Source organism: Juglans regia, chromosome 8 (genome assembly GCF_001411555.2).
Source record: "Juglans regia cultivar Chandler chromosome 8, Walnut 2.0, whole genome shotgun sequence".
In the NCBI taxonomy this organism is placed as follows: domain Eukaryota; kingdom Viridiplantae; phylum Streptophyta; class Magnoliopsida; order Fagales; family Juglandaceae; genus Juglans; species Juglans regia.
The window spans coordinates 10,608,980-10,626,555 of record NC_049908.1 but is presented as its reverse complement, the minus strand read 5'-3'; the positions used below and the strand labels follow the sequence as shown (position 1 = coordinate 10,626,555).

The following is a 17,576-nucleotide window of genomic DNA, read 5'->3' as shown; positions in this document are numbered from 1 at the left end:
AACACTTTACACAATTATATTTTAAATGAGGGGTATTTTTGTAAAACATCTTACAAAAGTAACATAATTTTATAAAAATACCCTCATTTTATAATATTGTTGTGCAATGTATTGTATGTATATCATTACTAAAAAACAAATACACTAAAAATAGTAAAGTGGCGGTAAAAAGATTGTAAGTCTATCATTACCCATATGTTGTACGTCAAGAGTCGTCCTTGTCATACATCTAATGTCATGAAACTTCATAAGAACATTATTTTCGCTGAATCCGTGACGAACACGCTCATGTTACAAAAAATAAAATAAAATAAATCAAAACAAAGACACATGAGATGACATTAAAAAATGACATCTTAAGAATGAAGTTAAACCAAGGAGACTTGAGCAAGGTATTGACTCCAAAGTCTAGATGATCATACTATAAATATATATATATATATATATATAATATCATTTTCTTTTAGGATTTATATCGATCTCTACAGGTAAAGCATAGCTTGTCTTGTTTTTAGTTTCCTTACTTAGGTCCTAAGGTAGGATATTTATTAATTGCATAAAGAAGCAACTTCGCCTACTTTTTACAAGGCATATATGCATGCATTCTACCTATTTTTTCAGGTATTATGTTGTTCTCAACGCTTTTATTATTTTTTTTGCTTTAGCGAAGCCATACAACTACTACAAGTGATGATGTTTTAATATTCTTAGTTTTAAATTTGAGTTAATCTTATCCCAAGGAAAACACATATTGTTCTTGATCTAATACATATATAAACATTATTTCATGACTCTATTACGAACCTCGAAAATATTTATTTGCAAGTCTCCTTATTGACACACCTAACATATTATCGATCATGTAGAAGTATTCCTCGTCAACTATCTTGAAAAATTCTTGGTGTTTGATTTTTTTTTTCTAAAACTGTAACGTGTGATCTTTGCACCTTTGGTAATTTCTCAATAGATAAAGGCCGGGCTGGAGTTCTGCTAAGTATAGCCCAAATTAACCCAATTTATGTTTGTTTCTCCTGTTTTGGATGGTCTCTCTCTACTCTTCCATCACCTAATAATAATAACACCTTGTAAGTTCAAAAAGTAGAGGCCCAAGGGCGAAACCCTGTTCTTGCTCGAACTTTCCATTCTAGGCTCTAGCTAGCACGTTTATAATTAATGTTAAATACAGTTATGAATAGTGTAAGTGCAGTGTATTATTTTTGAAAAAGAGAAAAGTGAGTTCCATTATTAAAAACTTAATTTTTTATATAGATATCATATTTACTCATTCTTTTAAAAAAAAAATACATTATTTAAGTATTTTATGACTGTAGATATTATTTCTTATAATTATTTTCTTTCTATGTCAAAGCTGTTTATTATAGGCTTATTGTAGCATTACAATGGCGTGAATGGCATGGCAATTTTAATATATATATGTACGTAGTTGCAACTTGTAGGTACGTACTTGTTCGGATAAAGCATGAAGGGGCTAGCTAGGTTTGATGCAGCTTATTGCATTAGATTGTTTAGTGACCGATTGGTGTAGGAAATTAAAGAGGTTAGAGGCTCGAACTCTAATAGAGATTTAATAAATTAATTGATAAACCAATTTAATAAATCGATGAAAATAAATTAGTAAGTTAAAATTAAATAATTGGTTCGAATGGCATTTGTAGTGGTCGAACGGACACTATAACATTCAAATGGACAAAATTGTGGCCGAATGGAAAACTTCTTGTTTGGTTCAAACCGTTCGAATGCCACAAAATGAAGAAGAAGATAATCCCTGAGACGGAGGGATAAGATGAAGAAGAAAATGATCTCTCTACTCAAGAAGTATACCAAGAGAGTTAAACAGCCTTAACTTATTAGTCGATTTGAATCAGTATGAGATGATCCCATTATATAGGGAAGATATTAGGTTTGCTACCCGCATGGTGTGGTCCCCGCACCTTGCCCCACACCATGCGGGGAGTGTGGCTTTTAACCCCTAACCCCAATGCAGGCGGGCGGGGAAAAAATCTCATCTGCCCTGCCCCTGCCTAGGCCAACATATTGGGTTTAAAAAAAAAAATTTTGGGTCCAAAAACTTATTTTGGATCCAAATTATAATATAATTTAAATTTATAAATACAAAAAGAACTTAAACTCATTAGAGTTAGATTTTCGATTGTCTTGGCCTCCTAGGCCAATATTTATATAGGAAGCCAAAGCAATACAAAGTCATATTTAAGTAATGTGGGACTTAGTAGTCCAATAAATTGATTACAATTTCAAGTCTTTAATAAATTGTATATATCTATATACAATATATTTATTTATATATATAAATATAAAAAATAATTTTTATATATGTGGAGTGGAGCAGGGGGCGGGGTGGGGCCCTGTTGGGGTCATCCCACCCCCCTCCCCTGCCCTCGCTAGGCCTTGTGTAAAAACTTCAATATCACTTGTTGATGAATTTTGATATGATGCAGTTTCAGCACAGAGGGTAACCATTTTATCCTACACACAAGATATAAAATTATTATTGACACAATAATTTAAATATGTTTAATTAAAACAAATTATAATACTTACATAATTCTCACGAGCATCGGAATTAGTCCACTCTCCATTACTATTAGTATGTGATGTATCATATAATTTTGTTAGGTCATAATTTGTGTCTAACTCTTTCTATAAAAGACATTATTAAGAAATAAAGTCAATATTAAAAACAAACTATATAAAATAAATAAAAAGAGTACATTACCAATTTCAGAGAGAGACAATTGAAAGATCTTGAACATGCATAATGATGAATCTTCAACTTTGATCAATTTGTTTTGTTTATAGATTTTTGCTCCTGCATAGAAGTTGTAAAAATTAGTAAGTGAAAATTACAAATAGGACACATAAAAACTTCATGTAATTTACCTTATATGATGGATCTTTAAACATGTCGCTAAGTTTTTCTCAATCTTCAGGATGGATATCCTCAAAATGATGCTGGTGTGCATCTTCCTCGTTGTCGTATTTCTTGTAATTCTCATGACACATTGCCTTATATTTACGAAATGCATTACACATCAGCTTATCGACAGTCTTATGCTCATTTCTCCGACCAGAATTTAGTTCAAAGTCATTCGTTAAAATGTATATATACAAAGATATTATCATTTAGAATATTAAATAATATCAATATAACTTTATTATTTAGATATTACGTATTAAACAACGCTTCTTTATAAGCTCTTTCACATTTTGCGAGATTTTATGTCATAAAATCGTAGCCAAAGGTGCATAAGTCCATGTAAGAGCACCCACATGTGATGCAAGTCAAGCTGTTTGTTGTCCATCATCTCCGGTATGTTTGTCAATAATGCTAACCTTAATCTTACCCACTTTATGATATTTCTCCAATGTCACGCCTCTAGTAGTGCTTCGTCCATGACGAGATTGTGCTGTCTCAATAAAATAATATTTAGTTATTTATCTCGTATCAATTATTAATTATCTTAATTGAAAAAATGAGTATTAGTTATTTATCTTGTTTCGTATAATCAGACTTTAATGGTGAGTCAGACGGAAAGCTAGGAACAGGTGGAGATGAGATGCGAACTTCTTTCCTCTTTGGTGGTATAATTGCAAGATACTGTATAATGTGAACACAAAATCGGTCAATCATCTATATCAGTTTCATCTGTAGATATAGATACTTCATATGAGTCAACACTTTAATCAACTGTTGCCTTGACTATTTCAACCTCAATATCTTCTAGGGGTGGGCAGCAGGGATCCCGTACCCCACCCCCGCGTATGGGTGAGTGGGCTACATAGTTGAGGCGACAGTTGATCAAAGTATTGAGTCATCTGAAGTATCTATAGATGAAGCTAATACAGATGATTGACTGATTTTGTATTCGTATTATACAATATCTCGCAATTATGCCACTAAAGAGGAAGGAAATTCACATCTCATCTTTACCTATTTCTAGCTCTCTGTCTGACTCATCAGTAGAGACTGACTATACGGAACAAGGTAAATAACTATTACTCATTTTTTCAATTAAGATAATTGATAATTGATACGAGGTAAATAACTAAATATTATTTTATAGAGATAACAGTACAATCTCGTCACGGACGAGGCACTACTAGAAGCGTGATGTTGGAAAAATATTGTAAAGTGGGTAAGATTAAGGTTAGCATTTCTGACGAACATATCGGAGGTGAGAGACAATAAGCAGCTTGGCTTGCATCGCATGCGGATGCTCTTACATGAACTTATGTACATTTGGCTACGAGTTCATGGCATAAAGTCTCGCAAGATTTGAAAAAATTTATAAAGAAGTATTGTTTGGTACGTAATATTTAAATAATAAATTTATATTGATATTATTTAATATTCTAAATGATAATATCTTTGTGTATATACTTTTTTAAGGATGATTTCGAATAAAATTTTGGTCGGAGAGGGGACCGTAAGACTGTTGATGAACTGATGTGTAATGCATTTCGCAATTATAAAGCGATGTGTCATGAGCATTACAAGAAGTACGACAACGAGGAAGATGCACACCAGCATCATTTTCAAGATATCTGACTTGAAGATTGAGTAAAACTTAGCGATATATTTAAAGATCCATCATATAAGGTAAATTAAATGAAGTCTTTATTTGTCCTATTTATAATTTTTACTTACTAATTTTTACAACTTTTATATAGGAGCGAAGTTTTATAAACAAAACAATTTGATCGAAGTTGAAGATTCATCATTATGCATGCTCAAGATCTTTCAATCGCCTCTCTCTGAAATTGGTAATGTACTCTTTTTATTTTATTTTATATAGTTTGTTTTAAATATTGACTTTATTTCTTAACAATGTCTTTTATAGAAAGAGTCAGACACCAATTATGATCTGACAAAATTATATGATGCATCACATACTAATAGTAATGGAGAGTGGACTCATTCGGATGCTTATGAGAATTATGTAACTATTATAATTTATTTTAATTAAACATATTTAAATTATTGTGTCAATATTAATTTTATATCTTGTGTGTAGGATAAAATAGTTGCCTTCCGTGCTGAAGGTGCATCAGATCAGAATTCCTCAACAAGTGATATTGAAATTTTTAAACAAGTTCTGAGTCAACGTTCAAGATATTTAAGGGGTTTGAGTTGCTACGTAAAGCCTTCAGGCTCTTCATCAACGTCAAGTACTACTGTCATTACGTTAGAGAATACGAATTCTAGAATCGAGGAATTGATTGCAAAACAACATGAGTTAGATGTTCAATTGACGAAACAAACAAACATGAAGATGCGCATAAGACAATAAGAAGATTAACAAAGAGAGATGCAACTCCAAATGCAGAAGCTTCAGCAACAATCCAGTCCTCCATGCAATTGATTTTCGTGTTTTGCATAAATTTTAGGATTTATAAAATTATATACTGATAATATTATTAATATTATTACTGTTTTATTTATTTAGTTCTGATTTATTAGATTAGTTTTATTTATATTGAACAATTTGTAATGTATTTTTGAAATATAAATATCTATTTGTTTTTAAATTAGTATTTTCTATTAAACTAATAATTGTTTGAACGATCATCAAACGTTCGAACATATATACATCAGACACAACCGTTCAAATCTCACAAGTTAGAGTTCGAACGGTATAAAAACGTTGCGACTCGTTCTAACATGCAACTCACTCTTTCCGTCCCAAACACGTTTGAACAACTTATTTAATTATAAAAATTAATCTAATTTACGTTCGATCATCAATTTATTTGTTCAAACGCTTCTTCATGTCTGTTTGGTCGAATGGACTGGTGTTGATCGATCGGCCATGAAGTATCCGTTCGAACAGACATATTGTTTGAAACTTTTTTTGGCTGTTTGAACGACTTCCTGAGATGAATTTCAATCATCGCAGAAATAAAATTCCATTCGACCGTGATCGAACGGTTCAGCAAAATTTCATCCCAAAAGATTATTTTGGGACGAATTTGTTATTTTCATCCCAAAATACCTTTTGGGACAATGATTTTCGTCCCAAATCCAGTCTTTTGGGACGAAACTGGATTTGGGATGAAATTTTTCATCCCAAAAGACCTTATTTGTTGTAGTGAGTCGTACACGCCATACTAGGCCTATGCAGAAAACGTTAGAACCCAGCCCGTCCGTGCGGCCCGACCCGACCCCACCACAAAAAGAGGGTGGAGCAACTTGCGGGTCGAACCCGCTGAAATCAATATTATAAGAAATCTCAAATTCAGGTCAAGTCGTCAAACGATTTGAACCCCGTAGAACTCTCGAGAAAACACTTTCTCGCCCTTTCCTACCTGCCAAACAACCACCTATTCCTATGGTCTCTCCTCATATCTTATCCTCTTCCAAGTACTCCAACAACCTCACCATCGTGGCCATTTCGTTATGCACTTTCATAGTCTGCAATGTTATTTCATGGCTCCTTATCTATCGCATCAACTCCTAGAAGTTGAGGTCCTCAATTGACAAGGCTACCAAGAAGTTGGAGATGATGAAAACCGAATCCTCCGCCAAGATCACCAAGAAATCTAAGACCAAAAAGATGGAACGCGTCGAGACCAGCCTCAAGGAGTTGAGCCGCGACCTCTGCCTCTTTAAGTTCAAGTCTGGCGCCGTCGTTGCCCTTGTCCTCTTCGTCGTCTTCGATCTTCTTAACTCGCTCTTCCTAGGGTTTTCACCACCACGCAACGCCAGCTATCTCCATAATATTTTCAACGAATAAAAAAAGATGGGTCGTGAGAGAGGACCAACCATATGAAACAACCAAGAGAGGGCCTAAGACGAAGAAACTAGCCCAGAGACTAAAAGCAAGAGCAACCCTCATGCTGTTTCTGCTTAGAAATTGAAGCGGTCTGACAGCATTAGCACTCATGGAATTTGAATGGAGTGGTTTAAGGTTTCTATTCATGGGATTTGTAATTTTTGCCTGATTGTGCATTTATCCATGAATTCTCGAGAAAATGAGCTCTATTTGTATTGACTGATGCTGGGTTTTAATCCGATTGTATAATGATAGTAGGATTTGTAAGGTTTTTGTTAGATCTGTTTGTATACAATTTGGGTTCCCATTACCTGCTTTCAATCTCAGGTTGGGTCGGCCCATATCGGATTGTTTAAGACAGGTCGGGTCGGGCCAATACGCAGCCCTACACCACACCATAAATTTCTCAAATGCTAATCTATCGGTTAGGGCAATAGTCGCCGTCATCAAGTAGTATGTGAGGCTCGCGCTATTTCTTGGCTAGTTAAGATACACAAAATGTGTCTCGACCCATCCCATTCTCACCTACATGCGAGCACCACATTCTGATACATGCCAAATCACAGCATTTCTCAAATGTCAATCTATTGGATGCAGCAATAATCGACATTAATATGATCCAAATACTATGTGAGGCTCACGCTATTTCTTTGACTTATGTGAGGCATGTGTCTCAATCCATCCTATTCTCACTAACATGCGGGTCCAACACTCTAGTATACTCAATATCGTTCCTTAGGAGTTGCCAAAGATATTTTCTTTATTATTATTAATTATTATGTTCTGATCACTTCCCCAAGACAAGATTTCGAAAGCAATGGAAGTTGACATCTCCAATGAATTATGCCAAAACAGAATAATATATAATATCTTTTTACTAGTTGCGACTTTTTCATCACAACTATTTGATTCATTATTTGTTAGATTACATCAAAATGAAATGAAAATAGGCATGAACTTTGGTTCATTACCCTTTTATTTTAATTTTATTTTCCTATCCCCTCTGAGCATTGTTGCCACTATAATGAGCCTTTCATATGGGGTATCCTACCTACTTCCCTCATCCATGGTCATTTTTCACTCTAAGGTGGCTAAAAATTAACTATGACGCTACCATTAGGAAAGATAAGTCAATAGTTGCAACCCTATCTAAGTGCTCAATAAAGAAGCTCTAAGATTTAGATATCTTAGAGTTCTTACCCGAACTCTAGAGTTTAGAGTATGAGAGAAATAGACACATAAAATGAGTCCCACAACATTCATTCGAGCAGTCAAGAATGCTATACGATTACTTTGTGTGTTTATATTTCTCCCATTCTATATCCTAGATCAATTTGGACAAAAACTCTAGAGAATCCAAATAAAAAGAAAACAAATGCATAAGCACAAATCCCTCAGTTTATGGATCCCTAATTGCCTTCCTTGGAGCAAGGAAGAATGCATGCTAAAATTAAGGGAAGACATCCTAGCTTGAAGGGGGCTTCGAAGCAATTCACAAAGGCCCTCGAAAACACCACTATCTATTTTAATTGTAAAACCTCCCCTATCATCTTTCACCATATCTCCTCCCTCCATTTTATAGTCTAGAAATACAGATCATGAAGTTATACAAATATTATTCCATTATGGGATTTCATATTAGTAAAATAATTATAAATAAGATATGAGTATCATATATATATATTCGTACTAGAGAGTACATAATAATTAATCTACCTTTCAATTTGATTAAATATTGGAGAGGATTATGATCACTTGTACAAGTATATTGATCCAGTACAAGAAAAAGGGTTTTTTACGGCAATTTAAGTATTTTTGGAAAAAACAATCGCCACAAAAGAGTCTTAATTCCAGCAATTTTGATGTCGCTGCGAACTTTAAACATCTTTTGCGGCGATCGTGATCTATTTTAAGGTGGGGAAGTCATATTAAATCAACATTGATAATGTATAATAGAAGGAAAAAAAAACTTAGACAACAATTAATATTTCAAAATTTTAGGAAGGTGAGAATTATATAAGGGCAAATAAAGATTAATTGTTTCTTAGGTTTATGTGACGTTGCTGGATGACAGATGATGATGAATAGTATAGGTAATATTATAATTGGTGTATATATATATATATATATATATGTAGTTTCTTAATAATGCTGATGCTTTTGACCAAGAAAGAGACTGTAAAAACGACCCTCTAACCCACGTGTTTAATAAATTTATAACTTTAACATCAAACTCGTGTCGCAATAATCTCATCATCTCACGTCACTTAAAAAAAAAAGAAGTATATCTGGGCCAGCTAGCCCCATCACACATATTGTACGGTAAAGCATCTGCATATTATGTAAAGGTGATTTCGCTTCTTTTTTTTTTTTTAATTCAATTATAATTAGAATTTAGGGTTTCATGATTTTGAGATCTAGCTTTCTTATCATATTAAGTAAAAAGGTATAAAACATGAAGAAAAATAAGAAGGCAACAAGTCACCCAATGAAATTAGAGATCAAATGATATTTATAGTTTTAAAATGTATAAATTTTATATATTTTTTTTAAAAAATAAATAAATTTGCGACACGTAAAAAAATTATTATTTTTTAATAATAAATTCTATTTTTTTTTAAAATAAATGCTCATTATATCTAGGCATTACTCATGAAATTAGCCAAACATGATCTCCTCTGGAAAAATTAATCTTGTTGAAGTAATTAAGAAGAATAAATACATGATTGAGTTCAGTACTCCATATATTTTAAATTTAGAATTTCCCAAAAAATATATTAAGAAAAGTTTCCCAACTAACCTCAATATTACTTATAAGAAGTCAGAAGACATTAATTAACAATTTTAACAGCCGATTAATTGTAAACTAAAGAAGCCTACTACTTATTGTGACATTAATTAAAATTACATTGTCTGTTTATTCATAAATAAGACAATTAACAAAACCGAAACCAAAATTACCGTTCAGAGCAAAGTTTTGCTGTTTGGCGAGGAACCAGATGGCCCTGCGCCATGACCATGGATTTGTATATCTCTACTATCATTTTCTCGTCGTACTCCTTGACTGTGCCTCTCGGGAACTTGCCGATCCCATCGCAGACCGCCACAGTACTAGTACCGTACCCGCCGACACTGCAAACCCGCGAGTTGGCCAGTCGGAGCATCAGCTTCACGTACCAGTCGCGAAGCCGGACTAAGAGGCTCTTGGGCGAAGGAAGTCTCAGGACACGGAGCTTGGGCGTGATCTTGATCCGCCACCGCCAGAACCGTAATCTCGCCCGAGACGAACCCAGCTGCCCCGACCGTGTCCTCCGCCTATGACCCGACCCATTTAGCTTCTCGTACCCTCTCCTCCTCCAGTATCCTCTCAACCCCAGCTTGTACGTGGTCGCAGAGACACCTTCCATTGTAGTTGGAGCTGTTCTCTGATCTCTCTCTCTCTCTCTCAAACCAAAACTTTCAGAGAGAAAAAGAGAGGTTGGTGAGGGATTGAAGAAGTCGATAAATTCCGTATGAAAATAAATGCAGGAATAAATATATATATGTATGAAGATTTATAAATATATAGTAGATGGATTTGCGTGTGATGGTTGATGGAGGAGTAGAAATGGCGATCGATCGTAAATGAGAGCAGCAGCTAATACTACCACCTACCTGCATTTCTCACGGGCGTCGCTGTCCTTATTTAATACATGGCTCGACATGGCACGTGCCACACACCTAAGAATAAGATCATGGACTTTGGATTACATATTTATTTATTTTATTTATTTTATTTATTTTTAAAGGATGGGACGGAATCCCATTTTATTAATAAATCTTAACTTAGAACTTACATATCAAGAAAACCCATATACATGCTCTTAAAATTTAATAAAAGTACTCAATCCAAATTAAATACATGGATGATACAACTATGTCGCCCAGCGTTTACTACTGGATATGCCCATAGTGATGAATTTGTACTTTTTTATTTTTTTTTTTCCTTATTCTTACAAAATTTTTTTAAACATCTTTAAATATATATATTTTTAAAATACACAGATTCACTAATAGTCAATTCCTTAATCATCAAGAAAAAAAATAAACAAAATACATGAGTGATCAAATTGAGGGATGACAAACTCGGGCGGTATAGTATCATTTTCATAAATACATTCTAACTAGTATTTAAACATACTAAATGTTTAACGATGAAAGGAGGGAATACATGCACGATCTATAGAGAAAAAACGAATCACATGCTTAGGAAGCTCAAGGAGAGAAGAAAAATTGACTGGATTATCTATGGAGTAAAAAAAAGTAAGGCTATCTAACATAGAGGAAACGTACGAAGATAGAAAAATTCAAGAAGAGCTGTGTCTTCTCAAATAATGAGTCACAAGTTTATTGATAAACACTGTAATGCTTACAATAATTCAGATAACCCCTCCATTACATTATTCGGTTTCTTTATAAAGGAAGCTTAGGCAACTTAGGAAATTAATTCAAAATGGAGAGTAGACTACTGTAATGTTAACAACAAAGGTAACTTTTATTAGAATGGATATAAAATCTGCAATCATCCTTGATTTTTGCTTGAATCTTCTGATGGTCCCTCCATTCCTGATGTCACGCTTGTTGCATTAGATTCTTCCCCGCTTGGAAGGAAGCTCGACCTCGAGCTAATGTCAGGGTATAATGCTTCATCTGAAGGATGGTACTCAAATATGTCTGCAACATTGAAAGTAAGGGAAATTAACATACCATCTGGAAAGTCAACCACATAGGCATTGTCATTGATTCTTTTCACAACTCGACATGGTCTAAACTTCTTGTGCTGGAGCTTGTTGTATGTCCCTGCAGGAAAATGTTGCTTACGGAGGTGAACCATCACCAAGTCTCCCTCTTGAAAAATTTTTACTCGCCTATGCTTATCAGCTGCCTGCTTGTATCGCGAGTTGGACTTCTCCAAATTGAGATGGACATTGGAATGGACTTGCTGAATTTTTTCAGCCATATTTTCTGCTGCCGTGCTGAGTCCTAGAAGCCTTGGAAGAGGAATCAAGTCTAGAGTGTGTTTTGGGGCTCGAGTGTACACAATTTCGAAAGGAGTCTTCCCAGTTGATCAATTGATCATATTGTTGAAAGCGAACTCTGCTTGAGGAAGACATACATCCCATTGTTTCGGCTTGTCCCTTGAGATGCATTGAATCATATTGCCTAGTGTGCGGTTAGTCACTTCGGTTTGCCCATCCGTTTGCCAATGGCAAGTGCTGCTGTAGCTAAGGGCGGTATCAAATTTCTTCCAAAGAGTGATCCAAAAGTGGCTAAGAAATTTGACGTCCCTATCAGAAGTGATTGATTTTGGGATTCCATGAAGTCGCATGACTTCCTTGAAAAAGAGGTGAGCGATATTGGAGGCATCGGCTATCTTTCAGCACGGAATGAAGTGGACCATCTTCGAGAACCGATCGACGACCACAAAGACGGAGTCGATTCCACGCTGAGTTCGTGGGAGGCCGAGCACGAAGTCCATACTCACATCTTCCCAAATGTTCTCAGGCACGGGTAGAGATGTGTACAACCCGGTATTTTGCAAGTAACCCTTCCCCACTTGGAAAATTGGGCATTTATAGACAAACCTTCCCACATCTCATCTTAGCTAGGGTTAGTAGTAACGTTCGGATACTTGGGCTATTGTTTTGTCATGCCCCACGTGCCTTCCCAGGCCATCCCCATGCAATTCACGTATTAGGTGTTCGCGCAGTGACATTCGTGGTATGCACAATTGGTTGCCTTGAAATAAGTACCCATCTTGGAGGTGAAAATCAGTCATGGGTTGCCTGAGTTTACACTTCTTCCATGCCCCTGAGAAATCATCATCTTCCACATAAAGATCCTTGAGTTGCTCAAACCCTGTGATCTCGGTTTGTAAGATCACCAACAGCTCTCCCCTGCAGCTGAGGGCGTCGGTCACCTTATTGTGCTACCCTGACTTATGCTTAAGGACCATATTAAACTTTTGTATGAAAGCTACCCACTATGCATGCATCCGGCTCATGTGGGTTTGTGTGTTTATGAACTTGAGAGCATGGTGATCACTGTAAAGCACAAATTCCCGATGAACCAAATAATGCTCCCAATGTTTCAGGGCCCTAACTATAGTATAGAATTCCAGCTCATAAACGGTCCACTTGCGTCGCGCCTCATTTAATTTTTCACTAAAAAATTCAATGGGTCTACCTTTTTATGAAAGAACGACTCCAATGCCAACGATAGAGGCATCACACTTTACCTCAAATAATTTCTCGAAACTGAGCAAAGCGAGAACATGGGCAGTAAACAATTTTGCTTTGATGATGGCAAAGCTTGTATCTTGGTCATCACCACAATGAAACCTCCCCTTCTTCATACACTCTGTAATTGGTGCGGCGAGTGTGCTGAAATTCCGGATGAACATTTGGTAAAAAGTTGCTAACCTTTGGAAACTATGGACTTGAGTAATGGAGGATGGGCGGGGCCACTCTCGGATTGAACCTTTGCTTCATCAACCTGGACCCCTTCTGAGCCAATGACAAAGCCGAGGAAGAGCAAGCTGCTGGTGAGAAAATTGCATTTCTTCAAGTTGATATAAAGCTTGTTCTCCCTTAAGACCAACAACACTTCCTTCAAGTGCAAGAGGTGCTGCTTCTCATCTTGATTGTATAGGAGAATATCATTGAAATATACAACCATGTACTTACCAATGAAAGGTTTGAGAGTTTGGTGGATCACTCTCATAAAAGTGCTAGGTGCGTTTAACAAGCCGAATGGCATGACCAGCCACTCGTAGTCCTTCCTTTGTTTTGAAAGCTGTTTTCCATTCATCGTCGGGTCGAACTCTTATTTGATGGTAGCCGCTACTTAGGTCAAGCTTGGAAAATTTGTTTGAGCCTACAAGCATATCTAGCATATCATTCAGTCGTGGTATGGGAAATCTATATTTTACTGTGATTTTGTTGATGGCGCGACTGTCTACGCACATTCGCCAACTTCCGTCCTTCTTGGGGGTGAGTAAGGCCAGAATAGCACAATGACTCATGCTTTCTTGAATCAACCCCTTGCGGATGAGGTCCTCAACTTGGTCTTGTAAGACTTTGTGTTCGTTGGGGCTCATTCGATAGTGCGGCAAATTGGGGAGACTAGCACCCGTCACCAAGTCAATGCAATGTTGTATGTCACGCATGGGAGGGAATCCTGCTGGTAGCTCTTGTGGGATGATGTCCAAAAATTCTTCAAGCAAGAGATGCACTGTTGGTGGAAATTCGGATGTGGTCTCCTCTGTCCTTCCTTTCATGGCTAGTGTCACAATCTTGCTACATTCCTTTGCATCAATTAGGAATTGGTCTTCGCTCACAATAAGAAAGCTAGCTTTCTTCGCAAGTGATGTTGTGTTAAGCAATCGCTCTCCTACAGGTAGTAGTGTCACTTTCCGTTCATGCCACCAAAATGTATACTTGTTATCATGCCCCTTGTATGTGGCAGCCACATTGTATTGCCAAGGTCTCCCGAGTAACACGTGACAAGCATCCATATCCACCACGTCGCAATCTGCCACATCTTTGTAAAATTTACCAATTGAAAAAGGAATTTTACAGGTGTTAGTTACCTTCATCTCAGCCTCTTCTTGATCCAACTGATCTTGTAAGGTTTGGGATGCTTCTCTGTGTCTTGTAACGTTGAAACTAGTGCCCTTGACACTATGTTTTCACAACTCCCACTATCGATAATCAAGTTGCAAACTTTGTGATTAATGGTGGAACGAGCTTTGAAGATAACATGCCTTTGAGTGTGGTCTTCCTGCTTTGGTGCTACGAGGAGCCGTTGGATGACACAATTCACCAAGTCTCCTTCATCACCTTTGACAAGCTCACCTTCTTCCTCTGATCCCTCATCGTTTTCCCTAGCCAAGTCTTCACCATCCACTATGTTGATTGACCTTCTTGTAGGGCACTCGTTGGAGCGATGCCCTGGTTGGTTGCAATGGAAACATTTACCAGTGATTGCCTGCTGTAAGGATTGTTGCCAGTGCTCCCTCTACTCCCTGCCGTGGTGGTGTTGGACTTAGGGGCTTGATAGCTGTTTTGTGTCTTTGGGTCATGACTAGAGGAAGGAACATGTGGTAGATTCGGCTGAATCGGTGGTTTGGTTCCTTTGTTTGCTGGTGAGAAACTTGGTGTCCTGGTAGGGGGTCGAGAGAGTTGTGATTCAATCTTTATCACCAAATTGACTGCTTTCGAGAGAGTCCAAACGGTGTGCAGTGTCACCTTGTCTTGTATGGCGACGCGTAGCCCTCCAATATACCTGGCTACTTGTTGTCCTTCCGTTTTCGATAGGTTGTTCTTGGAGTTTAGGCGATAGAGCTCAGTGTATTCATTAATGGACCTTGTGCCTTGTCTGTAGTTTTGATATTGTTGGTACAGGATCTGCTCATAATCTGGTGGGAGAAATTGAGCTCTCATCAGCCTTTTCATCTTGTGCCACACATGGACAGGTTGCTTGCCTTGTCGTCTCCGGTTATTTTGAGTCTGTTCCCACCAACAAATGCTCGACCACGTAGTTTATAGGCCACCAACTTCACTTGTTGATTCTCGGGTATATGCGTATAGTCAAAAAAGTTCTCCACTTCCAGGAGCCAATCAAGGAAGCTTTCAACGTAGAGATGTCCATTGAAACATGGTAGATCAATTTTTATTTTGAAGTTGGATATACCGTTGCGGCCCCTTTGATTTTCTCCTACCACTGCATCCTCAAGTTCATCTTCACTGGAGGAATCGTCTCCAGTGTTGCCTATTGGTCGCTGTCTGAGTCCCCTCCCTCCTCTAGGGTAAGCTTGATCTCGTTGCCTCTCATTATAGTCTCTATTGTCTTCCACATGGATGTTGGTAATAGACCTTTGGATCTTCTGCAAGACATGCTCGATCATTTCGAACCACTACTGGTTTTGTTAGTTTTGCGTTTGGATGGATTCCCAAAGGGCCTCATCTCGTGGTTGGTTGTTATCATTTCTTGCCATTGTGCTAGGCGAAACCTTGCTCCGATGCCAATTAACGCAGCGGAAATGTACAAAGATAGGAAAATTCAAGAAGAACCATGTCTTCTCAAAAAATGAGTCACAAGTTTATTGATAAACTTTGTAATGCTTACAATAATTCAGATAACCCCTCCACTACATTATTCGGTTCCTTTATAAAGGAAGCTTAGGCAACTTAGCAAATTAATTCAAAATGGAGAGTAGACTACTGTAACGTTAACAACTAATGTAACTTTTATTGGAATGTACATAAAATCGGCAATCGTCCTTGATTTGTGCTTGAATCTTCTGATGGTCCCTCCATTCTTGGTGTCACGCCTGCTACATCACTATGGGCTAAAGCATTACCTTCCTTGTAGATATCAAATATACTAAAAAGAAAAAAATAGTTTAAATTGAAGAATTTCATTCCAAATGTTAGAATAACTAGGGGAGAGGAACTATTATTAAGCCAATTAATTACAAGAAGGGTATCAGTCTCCACATTAAATTCGGTCGGTCCAAATTCTAGTATATATCTAGATTGAGAAATGTAAACATGTATATAGTATATGAGTCTTAAAGATTTATGAAGCATTTAATATTCATTAAATATATTGAACACGCTCTAGAATAAATTCCATTTAAATATAGAATTAGTTAGCAGCTAGCTTTATTTATTTTGATCTTTGAACATGCATCGATGATGATCAGTTGTCCATCAATTGCAGTAGTACTTATGCAAAGGATTTATTACATGGTATTATCCAAGCTAGATTAAAGGATATGGGTCGATGTACATGATATTTCTTAAATATATGATCTAAAAGAGACGTTTTTGTTTTACAATGTGAGTTATAGTTTTTGTAGGATCACTAGAAGTGCATGCTTTGACTTCTTCGCTCTCCTTTATTTACATGTGAGTGTAAAGTCCACAATGCTAGCGCTAGGAAGAATATCTCTTTCACACAAGCAAACAAACACACGTGCTCTTGCAAAAAGAGCTTTGTTATTGATCGTCTCTATAAACCATGCACACACTATACTTATTTTTATTTTTAATATATATTTTTTTATTCTTCATAAACTAATTTATTTTTTCTACTTATCATTTATATATCATACATTTGATAAAAGAAAAAAAATAAAAAAATATGTGTTGTGTGTTGTGTGAGGATGATTAGTAAAAATTTTCTTCTTCCTATTAGGTGTGATGTACTGACGCCTATGCCTTGATTGGAGTAAAGGAAAATTATATTTAGTCCCGTGAGTTTGCCTCTTCAAAGTTATCGTTCGAGCATTTTATTTTACTTTTTTTAATGGTTAAGAAAATACTTATTAGCAAAGTAGTGTACTTTTTTTAAAAAAAAAGTGTTTGAAAGAAAAAAATAAAAAGTACAATTTGCAATAGTGGTAATTTGAGGGGACAAACTCATGAGATTGAGTACTAAGTACCGCACCCTTGGAATAAATTCAACCGTATTTTTTGTCTATATGATATCCCGTATTTTATTGTATTTTTTTAATTGAATGATTTTTTTAATTAATTTAAATATTGGTTCTCTTATTTTAAATTTATCGAATTTCTCGTTGGATTTATTTTATAATTTTTAAGTTATGAAATTTACTTTGATGTGCTTTCTTGGTGATAATTATCATTTTGTATTTAAATTGTTCTTTACTTTAAATCAGTTTAATATTAGACTTTAAAATTTTTGCATTGTTGAATT

The 17,576-nt window shown here is 36.2% G+C and overlaps 2 protein-coding genes across 2 annotated transcripts; both read right to left on the bottom strand.

The window, feature by feature from the left end:
* Nucleotides 1-9,599: 9,599 nt before the first annotated feature.
* LOC108989012 lies at nucleotides 9,600-10,460 on the bottom strand. Its single transcript, XM_018962454.2, has one exon. It carries the CDS (start codon nucleotides 10,217-10,219, stop codon nucleotides 9,770-9,772), a length of 450 nt encoding a protein of 149 aa, XP_018817999.1. The 5' UTR covers nucleotides 10,220-10,460; the 3' UTR covers nucleotides 9,600-9,769.
* A 3,121-nt stretch (nucleotides 10,461-13,581) lies between these two features.
* LOC118349183 lies at nucleotides 13,582-15,307 on the bottom strand. The gene is made up of 3 exons (XM_035692759.1): nucleotides 14,860-15,307; nucleotides 14,617-14,803; nucleotides 13,582-14,533 (listed from the first exon to the last, which is right to left on the bottom strand). Exons 1-3 carry the CDS (start codon nucleotides 15,305-15,307, stop codon nucleotides 13,582-13,584), a joined length of 1,587 nt encoding a protein of 528 aa, XP_035548652.1.
* Between the last annotated feature and the right edge of the window lie 2,269 nt (nucleotides 15,308-17,576).